Below are 19,969 nucleotides of genomic sequence, written 5' to 3'. Positions count from 1 at the left end.
GCCATGATATGTGGAATTTTGTCTAATACTCTTTTTAACCAACAATCGGCTGCCCAGAAATCCTGACCAAAACTCCAGTGGACCGCCAGCTTTTCCACTATACTCTTGCTATCAGGGTCGTTTCCTGTAGGACAAATGGAATATATCCCAGAGCTCCTGCTAAACCATTACACTGTGGTATCAACCCATCAGAACACCACTGGTGGCTACCGGACACCACCAGAAACCAGCAGAACCTTTGAATGGTTTCTATTATTTTTGTACCAGCGTGTCATTGTGTGAAAGCCAATAAAAACTGAATTTACAAAAAATAAATAAATAATAAATAAAAATAAATACAAAAAATCAGCGAATTTCCCTACAGTGAACCATTTCACCACAACAACGGCCTAGATTTATGGATTAGGGCAGAAGTTTGGGAAAATGGGTGGAGTTCCCCTTTAAAGTGGTGCACAAACGCTGGTTAGGGGCTTTTTTCGCAGCTTCTTGAGAACTTTTCGCTTTTTGTCCCTCATTTCTGAGAGAAATGTGTGTGTAATGACCACTTTGAGACGGTTTTCACGACTGAAAAGCGCCGGGAAAGAGTGAAAGAGTGGACGCTGAAGCTGCAGCTGAGGTAATGTTAGCTTCATGCTATCAGCTCCGCTCTTCCGGTTTCTCGGCAGTCGGCAGAGGGAGTTCAGCCGAGCTGACCTGAACCGAGGCGGACAGTTTCCACTGTTTACTCACATAAACGACCCTCAAACTCTCAAACGCAGACCCCCGGGGAGGCAGCTCAGACTCTTCCGAGAGGAGAAAGGGGGTCGCGTCTCTGTCGGAGCGGGACCGGAGCCCCTGTTCCCGGAGGAAGCGCGGAGATTCACCTGAGCGCCTCACCGATGACACCTGTAGCCGCGGCGGCGGCGGCGGTGGTTGTTTTGGTCGCCGCCTCGAGGCTGACGGCTCAGGCCGAGCTCCTGTAAACACACACCGGCTCCTCTGAGCTCTCTCGGCGCCGCTGAGGATGAAGGTGACGGTGAACTTCGGCAGCACTGGGGTGGTCGTGCCCTGCAAAGAGGGCTGGATGGTGCGCGACCTGATCGTCCAGGCGACTCAGAGATACAGGAAGATTGTGGAACAGGTGACCTCCTCTACAAACTCAGACTCCTTTTCTCTCTCCTTCTGTCCAGAGCTCTTTATTCGGGGGTCTGCTTGGGCTGTTTAAAAAGTTTTTATTTTCTTTTTTAAAGCTGCACCTGCGCCGTTGGGGTGGGTCCCCCCCGAGAGCGGGTCACGTGACCTGTCAGCAGCAGTGCGTTAACACAGAGCGAGTGTGTGTTAAGTGTCCGAAACAGCACTTACTGACCCATACACTCACATTCCTGCACTGCTGACTGGCTTTACTTCACCAGCATAGAATATAATGATATAATATCACAGAATATGATGATATAATGCTGATATCAGCTGTGTGGGCTGAGGGAACACGGTCAGTGTAGCTACGCACACCTTGTTTCCCATTTCCCAATCCCATTTCTTCTTTTTAGCCCTACCCCTTGTTTTTGAGTGTCACCCTAACCCCTTGGAACAGAGTTACAAGGTGTAGTGGATGAAATCTTGCCCTACGAAGTGGGACAACCCAAAACATCGCTTCATTAACAGCTACTAGCGCTGCTCTGTGGGTGACCCAGCCCGTCTTCAGGGATAGCAGAGAAGGGAAAACTACAGCAACCTCACTGCTGGGCTTTAGTTACATTTAGGGCATCAAATGCCTTCAAAGAGGGGGGCAATTATTTATAATTATTTATATGAAGTTTCTAAGTTTCAAATTTTCCCGTTCCACCTTAAATGGTGCAGCAGATACATTCTGGAGCTTCAGGCGTCAGAACTGCTGGACTATTTAAGGTGGAACGGGAAAGTTAGCTAGCTAGCTACTGAGACATTAGCATGCTACTAGCGATTTTTTAATGCTTGTTATGAAGAAAACGACCATGATACATTGAAACGACGTTAAACTAAGATAATACAGTGGTTATTGTAATTTTTAACGGAGAAAATTCTCACGTTTGTGGGTTTCTTTGGTCTCTTGTTCAGTCATCTTGCTGTTCTCATCTCACTCTGCTTGGAGTGTCTCTGAAAAACCTCTGTTTGGAGGGCCATGTAGCCCTAACACTTCGCCCTACCCCTCTATCTCAATACAAATCGGGACACCCTACCCCTAGACGTGAGCGCGCAAAACAGAGGGCTGAGGGGCGAGCGGTGGAATGGGATTGGGCCTCACTGTCCATTTGATCAGCTCCACTGACCACATAGGTGCACTTTGTAGTTCTACATACTTTGTTAGCCCACTTTCACCCTGTTCTTCAATGGTCAGGACCCCCACAGAACCACCACAGAGCAGGTATTATTTGGGTGGTGGATCATTCTCAGCACTACACACTGTAAAAGAGTTAAGTCAACTCAAATGAGGAAATCGATTGCTTTAAACCATTTAAGTAACTCAAATAATTTGCTCCTAAATGATTCCCTGAACTGAGTGCGATCAAAACATATGGATGTTGTTTATTGTTGTACACACTTACTGAAATTGATTAAATCATACTAACTCCCTTCATTTTGTTGATCTCAAATGGACATAAGAAATTAAGAAATAATGGTTAAGACACTGAGTGTGTTTACATGCACTTTATAATCCAATAACTGCAGAAAATCAGATTTTGTCGGTAATCCGATCTACGCAGTTGCATGCACTTGGGTAATCAGATAATGGGGAAAGTCGGGTCTACGTGAGTCAGGCAGTAATTGGATTTCTGCTTTGCAACTGGCCAATAAACTCACAGAAGACGTGATGTAAATGTAATGTAAAACTCAAACTTCATGGCGCTGCTTTTTTTTTTTATTAGCATCAAGCCACTTTACCTGAAAATGGCTCATTCTACAGAAACATCCAATTTTCTGCCTCTCCATAGGAGTCACTGGTGTTACCAATCCTCATTGGTGTTACCCATAAGAAAGGTAACACCAGAGACATTTTAATAAAACAATGCATTTTTACAAAATAACTGCTACAGCACATCAAACCACATGTTGTCAATCATGGAATATCCACTAAAATATGTCATTTAATCCATTTGTATTCTATTTTTTCACAATTACCTCAGAATAAAGTCGGTCACACCAGTGACGTCAGCTAAAAGCTTCATGTGAAATCATGAGCTAAATGAGAAAATCTCCGATAACTGAAAGACACAGTGGACTATATAAGGAAATTTTTTCAGGTACTGGAAAATAGGTAAAAGGAAGTCAAAGTGATGTCATCAGTGTGACTATTATTTCAAAATAAGAGATTTTTTGTTACTCAGGGGAAGCACAACTTTCATTATATGTTTTATAATATTTATTTGGAATTTGTTTTCTTTATGTCATGTAAATCATATATTTCACAGTCATGTATAGACTATTGCAGTTAAAATTGCAGAAAAACTTGTTTTTTTACCTCAAAAATGGCCTCACCCTTTACACATGATTGTGAGGACGAGCTCTTCTGTGGTGCTTGGAATTCTAGGTAATTGTTTTAAAACCAGTATTGCTACATTGAGGCTCCAGAAGGTGTAAATTGTTAAAATAACTTATTGTTTTATTTTAAAATCTAAGTACATTGAAACCCTAACAAGTTTTTTGAGTGTAATATATCTGTAAACGCTAGGGACACAAAAATGGACGTTTCTGTAGAATGACCCAGATATGAATGTACATCATCTAGAAGATGAAGAATATTTAAATCCTTCATTTCATCAAGAGTGTAGTCGGTTTCAGCGTCCAAAAGTGTTCTGCTGCGTCTCGCGGCGATGCTGCTCGCGTATTTCCAGTACTGCGGTCTTTTCCGCACATACGCAGACTGAGAAATCGGAAAGAAATCAGAGTAAGGGTTTACATGCACTGAGAAATCTGATTACTGAGCTAAAATCCAGCTCTCTTTATCAGATTTCTTAATCGAATTTATAGACCTTACTCCGATCTAAGAAATCACAGTGTGCTGTTTACACGACCATTTGAATAATCGGATAACTGCGGAAATCCGGTCATGATCAGATTGTGCCTGTAAATGCAGTCATTGATATCAATGTTTATTACTATCGAGTATCTGTGGTACAGTATGAGTACACAGTAAATCTAAATTCACTTGTAATGAATTCATACCGTATTGCTTGATAGTCATTGATATCAATGTCTTAACCAGTTTAACCTAACACTGTTCTGGACCATCTTGCCAGATGTTGACAGTTTAGCCCAGAGTGCAGGAGCAGTGCAGTGTTTAGCCACCACAGAACAACACTCAGCAGTCGGTGACTCAGTGCGCTCGACACTGATCTACAATCAGTACTGACTGAGATTAGATGAGTCACAAAAATGTAGAAAAAAAGTAAACGCCCAAGGGAAGGTAGGCTGTGGAGCATGACAACATACATGCGGTAGGGTAAACAAGGTGGGACATGCCCAGTATGCAAATATATGGTAGCAAGAGCCAATAGGAATGAGGTTGTGTTGATCAAATGTTTATCAAGTAAAGCTGAAATGTTTGAACTACACTGTAATAAGTGGCCTCAACTCAAAGATCCCGTTTAAATGTCTGAAATTGGCCAAAAAAAAGTTATGAGAAATGCATGAAAAGTCCAAATCATTTAAATGTAAACATTTATGCAGTTTTTCAGATCAATTCCCAGATTCAGAACAACTGCTGAATTAACTGGTGTTTTAGCTAAAAACATGGTAAGTGTCAAGACTATTTCATGCACTTGGCAACCACCACTTAACATAGGTGCTTCTGAATAGGCTAAAATGAGGGCTACTACATGAGGTAAACAATCTGTCTTCTGTTACAAGTGTGAATATAGAGTTAAAAGAGGGGAAAACATTCCAGCCATGCTACAAACAAATCTTTAAAAACAACATATTATTAATGGACTTATTTGCATTTATAAGCACATTTATAAGTTTACTGATACGTTTAATTTGCAGTGAGAAACTGTCAAACACTAAACAGTCGTGAAGCCGAATCAGCTTCTCATTCGGATTTTCCCATTCCGCCTTAAATGGTGCAGCAGTTACATTCATATAAGGTGGAACGGAAAAATTGGAACAGCTGGTGAATGAGAAGCGACTTCAGCCTCATAAAAAGTCGAACGTTGAGAGACATTTTACAAGAAACTGTTCTACTTTTGTGGAGAAGTTTCCTGCCAGAGATGCGAGAAAAGCTGCTATAGCAGAACTAAAGATTAAAGCAGAGCAGAGTAAGTCTGAGTTTTTGTTTATATATTATATTTTTAGCCTATACTAGCGCATCAGCACATGCTGAGACACATTTACAGCCAAGATGGTAAAATTGACAAAATAGCTGTTCTTACCATTCGGATTGCTGACCTCTGAACTAGGCGATGAAGAACCAGAGGGAAACATTGCACATGTGGGCAAATGCTCTTTTATTGAACAGGCAGCAAGGGAGAAGCACTGCCCAATGCCACTAAAGGAGCCAGGATAGCAAGCAGGTCACTTCTAGCCATACACTTTCTCTTTACGGTGGGCACTAACACTGGCACTGACCACACCACAGCCCAGTAGTAACATCCACAACAATAACGTCCAAACAAATGTCTCTTTTCTTACCGGGAGTCTCTTTGCATGGCCACTATGCATGTCCACGCCTTCTATATGTGTATGTATCTCAAAAGGAGCTTTTAGAAAAGGCCTTGAAGTCACGATTTTGTGCAGTCAGCACTTCTACACCCGCACGCTGTTGGGCAGGATGGTAACATTCATGTTGACAGCTTGTTGTGCTTGGCAGCTACGGCTGCTGCGTAAGTGAGGAGACTCTTCTGAGATTTATCTCGTCAGAATATGAAAAAAAGACCCTACGCAAAGTTCAGTCTGCTGAGCTGAGTTGAGACTTGCCTTCATCGTCAGCTGACCTGGCAGTGAAGCTGAGGTGAAAACTCAGTCCCATTACAGTATTCATACCGTCGTTTAGGGGAAAATCGAATCGATTCAAAGCCAAATCCAACAAGTCATGCAGGCTAATTGCCGTCATAATAAAACTCAGTCAGTTCTGAAATATGAGTGGCCATTTTTATAGATAAAAGTAGGTCAATGTCAGAAACCACAGAAACAAGATTGCAGTAGGTGGCAAGACTCAGTTTGCATGACGCTGTCGTGCACTTTGGCTACATTAGCGTCAAGTTTTGCAAGCTGTTCTAACAAGCAGTGGGGGGCAACCATGTGGTCAGCAGGGAGTTAGACTTCCACAACACGCTGGCAAAGCATAGAAAAGACTTCTGTGATCCAGCTCATCATTTGTTGGTCTTTCAGATCTGAACCCCATGTGATTTCAGTGCAGTTCTAAGTCTAAAATAAAAGAATAAGGAATGCTTGGGCTTTCCATAATGTGCAACCAGCCCCTCAAAAGATCTGCCGTGGATATCTTCAAGGACCCTTATACCTTTTTCTGCTTTATCCAAAATTAATGGGCAGAAAAAGGTTGTTACATGTTAAAAGATTAAGCCAGGATTAGTGCCGTTTAATTTTAAAGGTTTGAAGCATATGCGTCATTATTGGACCGTTCCTAGTTAGTGGAAACCCCAGAGAATAAAAAATCGTCTAATTTAATCTAATAAGTGTTTGGGTCATGCCAGTGTTTAATGACTCACAGAGTGAATGACCAGTTGTACATTTTGAAATTAGGACAGGCCCGTCCAGCTTTAGGCTCGTCTAGTTGTGATGTAGATCTTTTAATACGTAGATGCATTCCGCTCGAAGATGCAGTGTCACTTCCTGCTCTAAAATTGAGGGGTGTGGCTAAACAAAGCCCTGCCTACAGACCAGGTAGTGACATGAAAACGCGGGACAGTTTTTTATGTTAATTTTTTTATTTAAAAATTAAACTTGTGATGAATCTACATCTTTCAGCTTTAAAAAAAAAACATACATTTTTTTAAAAACGTGATTAAAAATTACAAAAAATTCAAGATTTTTTTTTCGAGTTAAAATTTAGGGCTTAGGGTTTGGGACAGCCAATAGAAAGTGCCCTATAAATTAAGATTTTGTACAGTATCTCAATTAATGCCGTAAGTTTAGACAGATCATAATATATTTCTTGTAAATATCTAAGGTTTGAATACTGTTGTTTTCTGAAATAGTTGTTTTACAGTGGGACTGCAGTTGCAACTCATATATGTCCATATTGAGGGTCCTGACTGTGAGCAATAGTGTGGTGTATATATATATTTCAGCTGTAGCAGTAATAATGTAAGTGCCAAAAGCATTTCTGCAGTCCGTTATTGAGCAAAGTTGCAGCTCGAGGGAGGAAACTGTTCGATATTCAGTAGAGTCTTCACTCTGAGCCGAATTAGTTTTTAGATTATTTGCTATTTTTTCACCACCTTTGTTTCCTTACGATAAATAAATTGCACAGCAGGGCGTATATTTCAGTCACCGCAGCATAATCACCATACTGGTGTTGATAGGGATAACCTTCAGTATGATGGCTCTCATCACACCATTTGTTTTCCTGCCTTTCTTTCTTTCTTGTACTCCTCCTCACATTTACAAATCCCCCTGGGGTTCCTCATCCTCGTGGCCTGATAATGCCCACATGCTTTACCCTCCTTACCTCTCTTACCCCTTACGGCTCTGCATGTTTTGCCTGCATCACACATGACTCTGCTGTATCGCCGTCACCCACATTAGCTCTACCGTCTGAGAGAATGGGCGTAATGCATGATAAATTTAGCCGTGCCATTAGTCGCCTCCTATCTCCAAACACAGATGGCAGCCTGGGTTTGATTAGCTTGGCCTGGCCTGCTAGGCGGAGATGGCAGGCTTTGTTCGGAGAGCGTCTCGTCCGTCTGACTGATGGACGTTATCGGCAGAGATTGGCCGTGACTGGGCGGCGAGCGGTCGGCCCGTGCCAGGCTGGGCTGGGCGGATGGCACCCATTCATAACCATTCATACAGGCACCTTTATCTGCTGCGTCACTCTCAAATCTCAGCGCTTCTGTCAGCCTTTGACGAAGTGAGGGCTTTTCATATGGGGGCGGTCGTCAAGCTCTGTGATGCCGTGAGGGCGTTTCTTTGGAAAAACTGGATATATGAGGCCCACATCCTACATTTGAATATACCAAAAACAACCATAAATCATTTTTACGTGACTATTTTCCGGCATCTCTTTATCCCTTAGAATTGGAGCTTGAAATATTTGTCTGTTCCCAGCTGCTTATATTGGTTTTGTTGGTTGCGGACGTTTTTAGTCTCACGGTGATCATGTAACGAGAACATATGGGGGACAACCACGAAAAATTTTGGGCTAAATGTGGGTGGGAACAAAACTGAGTGCTGAACCAATCCAATGCTTCATGAAGGTGGAGGTCAAAGTAGGAACTGATGGTGCACATGCCAACTTTGCTGGATGAACAACAACCCTGTTGTTAGCACATCGATGGAACATGAGTTAGCATGGCTGAAAAGTGACCCCAGAAAACCCCAGTTAAGCATGTAGATATGTGGAAAACACGTCATATGCAGTAAACATAAACGGGAACAGTTTACTCTAGGATGCTGTTCATAAGGCTACATGACACCTACATAAGCTTGTCATGACAACTGACATAACCCTACCTAAATGTTTATAAATACTTATTCCAATAGGCATTATTTGCTTTAAAGGTTACGTTTCCCAATTTTTATCAAAGTTAGCTAAAGTAGCCTTTATGACAGGTGACGCCTGTTGGAATAAGCATTTATAAACAGTTATGTAGGGTTATGTTAGTTGCCATTGCAAGCTTATGTAGGTGTCATGTAGTCTTATTAACAGCACCCTATAGTAAAGTGTTACTACATAAGGTGTTGTTAGGCTGTTGCTGTGGTATTCCAGGTGGTTACTAAGGTGTTGCTAGGCCATTGCTATGCTTTCCCAAGTGGTTGCTAAGGTGTTGCTTTGTCATTGCTATAGTATCCCAGGTGGATACTAAGCTGTTGTTAGGCTGTTGCTGTTGTGTCCCAGGTGGTTGCTAAGGTGTTGCTAGGCCATTGCTATACTTTCCCAAGTGGTTGCTAAGGTGTTGCTTTGTCATAGCTATAGTATCCCAGGTGGATACTAAGCTGTTGTTAGGCTGTTGCTGTGCTATCCCAGGTGGTTGCTAAGGTTTTGATAGGTCTTTGATAAACCCAGGTCAAGTCAACTTAACGAAAGATGAGTTCCGTCCACATTTGGCACAGCTACGTTATATCGCTGAAAACGTACTAGTAAATATAACTAGAATATCCAAAGTGTCTGTTTCTTTTGTAATAATGACAAAATTCACCCAAAAAGTGCTAATATATTGCACCATTATATTGCAATACATTTTAATAGCTGGATTTACACTACATCATGTCCCACAAAAGGCCTCAAAACCCATTTATAATACTAGTTCATAGTGTTTTCCTAATTAAACAGTAAACAGTGTAATTCCAGCAACCTGTAACAAAATAATTATTGTAATTCTGACATCATCGGAAGGTTAGATTTTGGGTTTTTGTAAACAGGCAAATGTATTTATGTCAGATAACTTCTCATTTGCATGTCAGTTGAAAAACGCCTAATGCAAAACCACCTATTTATGAGAAAATTCTTCATCAACAAAGCTTTCTAGTTATCTGTTGTTTTCAAAAATGACCCATAATATCCTTAAGGGCAGTGATTCCTGCTGGTAAGTTTAAATCTCCTGTAAATCTGGGCAAAATGCATAAATGTTAAATGCAAACCAGTGCCCTAAATCTTGATTGGCTCGCATCAATATTTAGTTTCACTATGAAAAACTACACATCACAATGAATAATAAACCACTTTGTGTACTATTCAGCCCAAGAAAGACGACTTTGAAAGAGGCTATCCCTGAAATACACTGTGCTGTTAAGTGATCCTTCATTGCAGTATATTTTTTATTGCCTGTAGATTAATTTCCGTGACTGAGAATGAGTGATAATTGATATATTGTGGAGTTGACAGCACAGCAGCAGCATTGACTGCTAGATGACTGCATTGCCCAGAGAGACAGTGATGGAGGACGAGGTTTCAAATATGAGTCAGTCATTTTTTTCTGGCAAATCAAATAATGGCAGGAATATAAAGGTTTCAGGATTTACTGCCTTCGTCATTTTGCTTAGTTCTGCGGAGAACAACTAGATCCAGACATCGCTGTGGAACAGTAGAGTGGCCGGCTTCCAGCGGGGTCCGTTCCGGCTACTTGAGGTATGCATTTTTACTGTGCAAGTTGAAATGCGATCTGTGCTTCAGGGAATCGCACACGGATGGAAACCACCTGTCTGAGAGCGCTTTGCTCCAATTCGTATTTTGAACGGAACGGATGATTAGTTTGAAAGAAATAACAAGGTAAGGGTGGTCGATGTAGCAAATGTGCCCTGTAGTCACTGATGTTAATGTAATTTTAAGAATGTTCAAAGATCACTACAAACTGTAGTCTGTTATAGCAGTGGGCGATATGATTTTCTTTCATTCTCACTACACGTCACATTTCGATATGTTTTCCTGAGCTCATCACAGCTACCACAAGAAAAAAACACCTCTACAATAAGGCTAATTCCTGCTAGCGCCCTTATGAGATTAGTAGAATGTTAGGCCTAAGCTAACGGTGGTGTACACACTTTTGGCCTTTCTAGATTTAACATGATCATTTGAAGCTTGTAAAAGAGTTTTATTTGAAGCTTGTGAAAGATGTTGTTAGCCAAACAAGGTCAGAAATTCAGGACCTGAACTGAAAGCCGTAAACAGTAAATTAACTACTGACGTAACTAGGAAATAAACGACATAACGACATAACTAGGACAGTAAAATCAACCAATTATGTTTTGATTTCCAAAAGATGGGACTGATTTTGAGAAAAAGTGCTTAATCCAAGTTCTAATTATGTCAATGACTGTAACTGTGAATACGAGCTGTAGTTTATCCAGATTTCAGTTAATTAGGCATTGAAAACAGCAGCAGCTCGATGCTAAGTCACAAAAAACTGCCACATCCAGTAAAATTTGTGGTAATGTCTGTTAGAAGCTTCAAATAAAACTCTTTTCTGAGCTTTAAATGACAGTGTTAAATCTAGAAAGGCCAGAAATGTACACCACCGTTAGCTTAGGCTTAACATTCTATTTGAAATCTCGTTAGGGCACTAGCAGAAATTAGCCTTATCGTAGAGGTGTTTTTTTTTCTCATGATAGCAGTGATGAGCTCAGGAAAGCATGTTGTGATATAACTTGTAGTGAGATTAATAGAATATCTTCTCGCCCACTGCTATAATAGATGACAGATAGACGTTATCTTTAAACATTCTTAAAAACATTACCATCAGTGACTACAGGGATTGCGACGGCAACCTAAAATATGGGGTACAGCTAAACCAGCTAATGTTAGCAGGCAGGGCTTAACATTAGCTACCTAGCTGTTCCCAAATGACTACAAGCAGTTCTTCCTCCTTTTTGTCTGGTAACTCCTAAGAACTTTTAAGACAGGAAAGTCTTAAGGCTAAGTCTTAAGATAGGCTAAAATGACAACCTTGGTTCCGTCGATCATTTTTTAGATTTTTTTGATAAATTGCACCTATGTTTTTTCTTAAAACCATGTATATTCATAAATTTCATAGCTCAAGGGCAACTTTTAGCATCAGAATTACTTAGTTCATTTTGTTTATTAAATTCAGTAACCATTGCTATGCTACCCATGGTGGTCGCTAAGGTGTTGTTAGGCTGTTCCTGTGGTATTCCAAGTGGTTGCTAAGTTTTGGCTGGCCATTGCTGTGCTATCCCAAGTGGTTCCTAAGGTGTTGTTAGGCTGTTCCTGTGGTATTCCAAGTGGTTGCTAAGTTTTGGTTGGCCATTGCTGTGCTATCCCAAGTGGTTCCTAAGGTGTTGTTAGGCTGTTCCTGTAGTATCCCGGGTGGTTGCTAAGGTGTTGTTAGGCTGTTCCTGTGTTATCCCAGGCAGCGTTGACAGCGTTGACATTCGGTTGCTAAGGTGTTGTTAGGCTGTTCCTGTAGTATCCCTGGTGGTTGCTAAGGTGTTGTTAGACTGTTTCTGTGGTATTCCAGGTGGTTGCTATGTTTTGGTTTGTCACTGCTGTGCTTATTGAGATGGTTCCTAAGGTGTTGTTAGGCTGTTCCTGTAGTATCCCAGGTGGTTGCTAAGATGTTGTTAGGCTGTTCCTGGGGTATCCCAGGAGGTTACTAGGCCTTTATTACCCCATATTAACCCCTTAAATGGCCAAGGCCTGCCAGTGGGACCAAAGTTTTATTACACACTTCTATAACCTAAGAATAGCTCAGCTAGTTTGCACCGTAGGCCCTGTAGTTACTGAATAATAAGCCTCAGTATGTATCGAGCCTGGGATTATAAGGGTTAAATATTTCTGATTTTAATGCTAGCCTAAAGTTAGCTGTTATGAATGAACATTCGCTGTCTAGCTGTACCAAAATGATTATTTAGATGGATATCAAATGAAATATTTTGAAAAATATGTATGAAATGTACTGCTTTAGTTTTGCACTGGAGCTTTGAGGCTAACTGCTAACAAGTAATTGAAGTTTATAGCCATCAAGGTTTAGCATCAAGTAAACTGCCTTAAGCTGGGCTGAGCTGTTCAGTAATCTCTAGTAGACTTCCTTCTGTGGTTTCTGACACTGTATGACATACTGTTATATACTAATATCTATAAATATGGACGAAACTATATTGGATGGCGAAAAACAGCACAGATTACCGACAAATTCATTTACAATCAAATTGTGTAAAATACACGATCCAGTCCGTCTGAAAATGGATTCAGATGCTAGTTTAGTTCCATATTTCCAATTATTCTTTCTCCACCTCGCAAAAGCAAAGTAATTGGAAACGTGGGGGGTGAACAACAGATATTCCACCTTTACGTAATCAGATCACAGAGACCACAGGCGTTTTAATGAGTCTTATATCTCTCGCTTTTTGTAACGACAGGCCTCTAATCATAGAATATAATGAAGTGTTGCCAATTACCGCCGCTTTATTTCAACACTTTTTCGGCTGCGCTCCCTGATGGTGTTTAATGTCATGCTAATTCTGTTAGTGTTTAATGAAGTGTTTGGAGGATTAAGGCGTGAAACAGCGGCGCCCTGAGTGCACTAAGAAATTCTACGCTAATCAACCTCACTTCCATTCTGACTCTCTCTCTATTCCCTCCAGAGGAAGTGATGACTGAGAGCGGCTAATTTTGCTTTTTTTATCTGCACACCGCTGACTGCACTGTTAATTGGCCACTTGATGATGTTTCTACTTTTGTGGACTGTTGCTGCTTAAAGTGGAATATTTTTGATTTTTTGGTGAAATTAGCTTTTTTCCCCATAATTTTCAGTACCTGAAACTGGTACAATTCTGTGTGTGTAGTATATATATATATATATATATATATACATATATATATAACACCTACTTTGTTCTTCCACTCACTGGCCACTTTATTAGAAACACCTACCTTGTTCTTCCACTCACTGGCCACTTTATTAGAAACACCCACCTTGTACTTCCACTCAATGGCCACTTCCGATTTTATAGGTCCACTATGTTGGTGACCAGTTACAAACTGTAGCTTGTCTGTTGACAGGCCTACCTCTACCCCATTCATCACTGGTCAGTTTTTGACTACAGAACTGCTGTTGTCCAGATATCATTTTGGTGGTGGATCGCTCTCCACAGTTTTTACACCCGTCAATGTCCACTTGAGAGTGGACCGCCAACCAAACATATCCAGACAAGAGCAGCTCCGTGGTCAGAAACTGACGACTGATGAGGGACTACAGGATAAATAAACAAACTGTTTACTGCCAGATGGAGCTACAAGAGAGGAGTTTCCGATAAATCGGCCCCAGAGTGCAGGTCATAGTCCGTTCTTTCTTATCTATGGAATGAAAAGAGTTGCACGAATTGGGATTGTGAATTAACTGTTGTTACTGTTTTTTATTTCAAGACCTTTGATTTGTATTTGAGCCGAAAGCATTTTACAGCGAAGATAATACGAATTTAAGTCTTGGAGATGAGTATTGGGCCTTTCTCAGTGCTTTCAGTATCGATATGATGTGAGTGAAGATTACGTTGGCGTTATGTATTGAAGGTCTTCGCTGTTACACACACACACTTGGCGTCTATCCACATGGTCCCATATCAGAGGAATAAGCTCCGACTTGGCCCTAGTTCAAAGCCAAGTAGCTGCTTCAAGGCTGAACATTGCATTTTCTGTTTTTACCATTTTTAGCATCTGTCGAGCCAAGAGCTTGAAGTGAAACGGACTCCTGAGGGCACTTCAGGTTACAAGCTGAGGAGAAAAGGCCTGGATTTGTAATTTGTAATTTGTTATTATAGCCCTTCATTGCTGTGCTACAGTGATCCTTCCACTATGTACTATGCAAAAAACTATAGGCCTATTTATAAAACATATACATCTAATATAGTTACAGTTGGCTGAGCCACATCCTGAGATATAAGGTGTATCATCACGGTTAAAGGGGTGTTAGTAGGGGTGTAGTTTGAGTCAGACCTGTTCACAGTGGTGATGTTAGGAACCAGACGTCTGAACTGTTTAGTGCCTCTTAAAGCTCCATCACAGAAATGAAATGGCTACAAACATGTTGATTGATCCTCGAGACTTATTTGCCTCTATTTTACCACCATAAACAGCACACATAAAAACTCAGACAGCACGTGTAGGTTCACTGGTCATTTTGGATGCTAAATAAAATGGCTAGATTTGTGCTGTGGACATCATGACCCCTGGTTCCGATCACCACCGCTGTAAAGTTTTTCCAGTGAACCATTTCACGTCCAACCACTCTGAATGACTTTGTTTATATCTCAACAAGAACTGCTACGTGACAGAAAGGGGTTATTTGACTGACATGTTAGTTTAGTGTGATGTGTCGGTGATTTGTTAGGCTGTGTCCACTGCAGAGTTACTGTCTGGCTAAAAATTACTGGAGGAAATCAACAGTTTGAATGAAATAAATCGAGAAATAATATATATTTTTTAAACTGTGGTAAATAGTTAGTTAGCTAGTGTACTAGCTTGTGGCTAGTGCGTTAGTTTGGGGCTACAGTGTTAGCTAATGGCTATTGTGTTTGCTTGGGGCCAGAGTGTTAGCTAATGGCTATTGTGTTTGCTTCAGACTAGACTGTTGGCTAGTGGCTAATGCATTTGGATGGGATTAGAGTGTTAGCTAATGGCTAGTCTGTTTGCCTTGGGGCTAGTGTATTCACTAATAGCTATTGTGTTTGCTTGGGTTTGTTAAGTAAGTATTTGGTTGCAGCTAGAGTGTTAGCTTGTGGCTAGTACATTTGTCTGGGGCTAATGTGTTAGTTGATGACTTGTGCATTAGTTTGGGGCTAGACTTATGGCTAGTTACTATTGCATTGGGTTGGGGCTAGAGTGTTAGCTAATGGCCATTGTGTTTGCTTGGGCCTAAAGTGTTGGTTAGTGATTAGCTTATGGCTAGCGTGTTACATTGGGGCTAGCCTGTTGGCTAGTGGCTAATGCATTTGGTTGGGGTTGGAGTGTTAGCTAATAGCTAGTGCATTTGCCTTCAGGCTAGATTGTTAGCTAATGGCTATCGTGTTTGCTTGGGACTAGAATGTTGGCTAGTGGTTAGCTTATGGCCAGTGCGTTAGATTGGGGCTAGTCTGTTGGCTAGTCGCTAATGCATTTGGTCGGGGCTAGAGTGTTAGCTAGTGGCTAAATCACTGTAATGTACGTTTTTTGTGGCTTGCTTATTGCTTAACAACCTGGTTTTCACATTGCTTATGATGCAGGCTCCTCTATATTGTTCGATTATGACGCATCCAAAGGCAAGACTACGTAAAATTCTTGTATAATTTGTTTATTTCCTTGTGCCATTTCCCCCTCGAAGTGAATGGATGTTTTGACTCCAGGTTGCTTTGACGTCTCCCCTCTGCATAATGCACACACAGTTATGGTGATATTGGGAGATCAAAATCAGTAGCCAGTCGAGTAAAATCAAAACAAAACCCTCAGCTCTGTCTGCCAAAGCAGCTATAGCACTTTTCCAGAGCTACAGGATGGGGCTTTTCCAGAGAAACAGGGTGCACCTGCGGCTTCCTTTAGAGAGGGAGGTGTTGACAGAAGTGTACCCTCTAGTCTTGGGTCATTGAGGGCCACACTGACCAGCCTAACTGTAATCTAATTTACATATTTTTCCTCCTTAGCACAAACGTAGCTGGTCAAACCAGACGTTTGGTGTCTGAAGTTTGTTTCTTCGCTTTTGCACTAGAGCTACAAGGCTAATGTGGCTAATCGAGCCCGATACACTTCTAATTAGCATTGTGCTAACTGCGTGTCTAAATCACTACACTAAATCGAGTTATTAAGTAATCTACTGTCATCTATACTTGGGGCTGTCGACCTTTTCCACCTCAAGGCCCACCTGTTTATCTCTAGAAAGCATGAAGGCCCTCAGGAGAACTAGACTCACATTTTTGACTTAGCAATTTGATTTCCTTTCTTTTCTATTATTAAGTAGATTATTTTTTCACTGAAATGACAAAATGCCATCACTGACCAACTTTGGACCACTGCCCCCCACCCCAGCCCCACTGAGTATTGGCCCGAGGACCACCAAAGGGCCCTTTGTGGCCCACTGATCTATACAAATGGACAAAACTACAGACAGAATTCAGGCTTGAAGATGGTTGCTACCTTTTGTTTTTCAGCTTTGGATGTACATTTGTCCACTTTCTTAGATAGCGCTACATCATACGTTCAGGCCAGAAACCACAAGTCTGTTTGAGAGTATGTGATAATTTAGGTATGCGGTTACCATGATGCTAATTGGCTTCTGTTGCTTAGTTACAGTAGCCTTGTAGCTCCAATGTAAAACTGAAAAAAGAGCTTTGGAGCTGATCGACTAAGATTAAATAAGAAATTAAGACCTTTGATTAGCAAATTAGCTTCTTTTTTAAGACTACTGTACACTGGATGAGACGCATCGCACTGTAGCAGATATTTCATAGCCCAGCTGTGTCACTGGAAGCATCAGAGTAAATTCCTTTTACACTCTACTCATATAGATTTAATGGAACTTTTACCACAGTCTAGTGAACTTGTGACTAGGCTAATATTGTTAGCTGAGGTATGAGATGGTTAGCATTTGTGTGTTTTTCTTACAGACTTTAGTTCGGCTGCCTTTCTTGGTTTGTATTTCGAGTCGATGTCTTTTTGTGCTCCGGTCCTGGACTTAATTTAATGCAGTAATAATGAGATGAACAGAGGGATGCTGAGCCCAGAGACAGTGAGTAGTGCTGGGAGTCGCTGACTGACAGTGTGGGTCACCAGCACCTTCATTAAAAACAATGGTTTTGAAATTTCGGACGCTGTGTGTCGTTCTTCTGACGCAACTGAGTGCGATTGCCTTTTAGAGTCTTATTAAACCTTTTTTGAATAATGCCTTATAAATTTGAATGTCACATTTGACAGAAATACCAGTTCACAGTGTGCACTATGAAAGAGAAGCACTTTGTTTTACAGCATCTTAAGTTCTAGCTATGAACCAGACAAATGTGAGGTACAAACTTCAAAATAGTAGATATTTATTATAAGTGAAATGATGGTAAGTTGCTTTAGAAACTATACTAAAACTATATTATAACTATACTAAATTATACTAAAATAACCAACAAGTTCAAGATATTAACTGGGTTAGTGTGAGGTACAAACTCCAAAGAACTAGATAGTTATTTTGTGCAACGTGGTGGTAAGTTCCAAAACAGTCTAAATTACACTGAAATGGCCAACAGGTTCTAGATATTAACAGGGTAAGTGTGAGGTACAAACTCCAAAGTACTAGATAGTTATTTTGGGTAACATACTGTTAAGTTCCAAGAAAGTACAATTAAATTACACTGAAATGGCCAACAGGTTCTAGATATTAACAGGGTAAGTGTGAGGTACAAACTCCATAGTACTTGGTGATTATTTTAGGTAAAATGATGGTGCAATCCAGGAGAGGCTAACTAAATTACACTAAAATGACCAAGTTCTAGATATTAACTGGTTAAGTGTGAGGTACAAACTCCAAAGTACTAGATAGTTATTTTGGGTAACATACTGTTAAGTTCCAAGAAAGTACAATTAAATTACATCATAATGGTGAACAGGTTCTTGGTATTAACTTGGTAACTGTGAGGTACAAACTCCAAAGTACTAGGTAATTATATTAGGTGACATGATGGAAAGTTCCAAAACTAAATTCTAAATAAAAAAATGAAAAAAAAAAAACTAAATAAAAGTCTAAATTATATTGAAATGGCCAACAGTTTCTAGATACTAACAAGGCAAAGGTTAAGTACAATTTATCTATGTAAGTACTATATATTTATTTTGGTTAATATGATGCTAAATTTCTAAATTACACTGAAATGGCCAACATGTTCTAGGTATTAACAGGGTAAGTGTGAGGTACAAACTCTGTAGTACTAGGTAATTATTTTAGGTGAAATTATGGAAAGAGTCTAACTAAATTACACTAAAATGACCAAGTTCTAGATATTAAATGATAAAGTGTGAAGTACAAACCCCAAAGTACTAGGTAATTATATTTGGTAACATGATATTAGATATTAACTAGGTTAGTATGAGGTACAAACTCCAAAGTACTAGATAGTTATTTTGTACAACATGGTGGGAGGTTCCAAAACAGTCTAAATTACACTGAAATGGCTAGCATGTTCTAGATATTAACTGAGTAATAATGTAGTACTGTACAGTTATTTTTTGGCCGGGTGATTGTATAACTTCCCCAAATAAAGTTGGTTATAAATAAAGAATTTACCATCATGTTACCCAGAATTATTATGTAGTACTTTGGACTTCATACCTGACATTGACCTGGTTAATATCTAGAACTCAGGGTACTGTAAAAGACTGTAAAATGTCACCAAAAGTTTTAGCGTATGTTCTTAGTCTGAGACTCATAGTCTTCATTCTGATTCATCCTGGCTTTGAACGTGCCGTATTACTTAACCGCAGAGTGGAAACTTGGGCAGTTGGGCTGTATGTTGTGTAGTAAGTCTTACACTGGAATGTTCCTTTGAGCGCCGGACAAAGCTGAAGGTCCGGCTTGGCGACTGCATACCACTGACATCACTAAACCACACGGCCATCTACGCATCTGTGGTGAGTTAGCTGGACCAATGGGAATTCTGTGGCCTCACCGACGCTGAGCTGGTGACGTCCCATCAGGCTTGTTTCTTTAGCTCTTCTGGGAGCGAATGCAGGGAAGTGGTTTTACAGGTTGATCTTGTTTTTGTGGTATTTAAATGATGCTACTGTACCGGAACACACCTGTATACCTGTCTACGTGTTGTGTGTATGTGTGTGAGAATGCTTGTGTATTCCTTCCGTGGAACGTGTTTTCCCAAAAACTTCTTCCTTTTAGATTCACTGCATGGCATTCCAAATGCTAAATGTTTGTTTGCAAAGCCTGGCCTCACAGTAGTACAATCCCGATTCCAAAAAAGTTGGGACAGTATGTGAAACGCAAGTAAAAGCAGAAAGCTGTGAGTTGCAAATCGACTTAAACAAAAGCAGTGCAAAGACAAGATAAAACATTAATTTTCGACTTCATTATTTTTTGTAAATATACATTGATTTTGAAATTGACACTTTAAGACTGTTTAAGTGTTCAGAAAACATGTTAAAAGCGGCAATGTAATCATGCTTGAGTATAAAAAGATCATCCAGTAAAGGTCTGGTCCTTTATGAGCAAGGATGGGTTGAGGCTCGCCACTATGCCAAAAATGCATCAGCAAATAGGGCAAGGCCAAAAACCATGTGACCTTTGATCCCTTAGACAGTTTTGCATTAAAAACTGGCATGCTTCTGTGATGGATATCAGCACATGGGCTTGAGAATGCTTTA

At 40.5% G+C, this 19,969-nt stretch overlaps 1 protein-coding gene across 1 annotated transcript in view; it reads left to right on the top strand.

The window, feature by feature from the left end:
• The first annotated feature begins 631 nt into the window (after positions 1–631).
• pard3ba (par-3 family cell polarity regulator beta a) overlaps positions 632–19,969 on the top strand; it is a 263,259-nt gene continuing 243,921 nt past the window's right edge. The window contains exon 1 of the mRNA XM_036562820.1: positions 632–1,120. Within this exon, the coding sequence (XP_036418713.1) occupies positions 1,004–1,120 (117 nt within the window). The 5' untranslated portion in view covers positions 632–1,003. The remainder of the gene's footprint in view (positions 1,121–19,969) is intronic.

The sequence above is a fragment of the Colossoma macropomum genome, unplaced genomic scaffold (genome assembly GCF_904425465.1).
Source record: "Colossoma macropomum unplaced genomic scaffold, Colossoma_macropomum, whole genome shotgun sequence".
Classification (NCBI taxonomy): domain Eukaryota; kingdom Metazoa; phylum Chordata; class Actinopteri; order Characiformes; family Serrasalmidae; genus Colossoma; species Colossoma macropomum.
The sequence above is the reverse complement of the archived record's forward strand: the minus strand, read 5'-3'. Positions and strand labels throughout refer to the sequence as shown.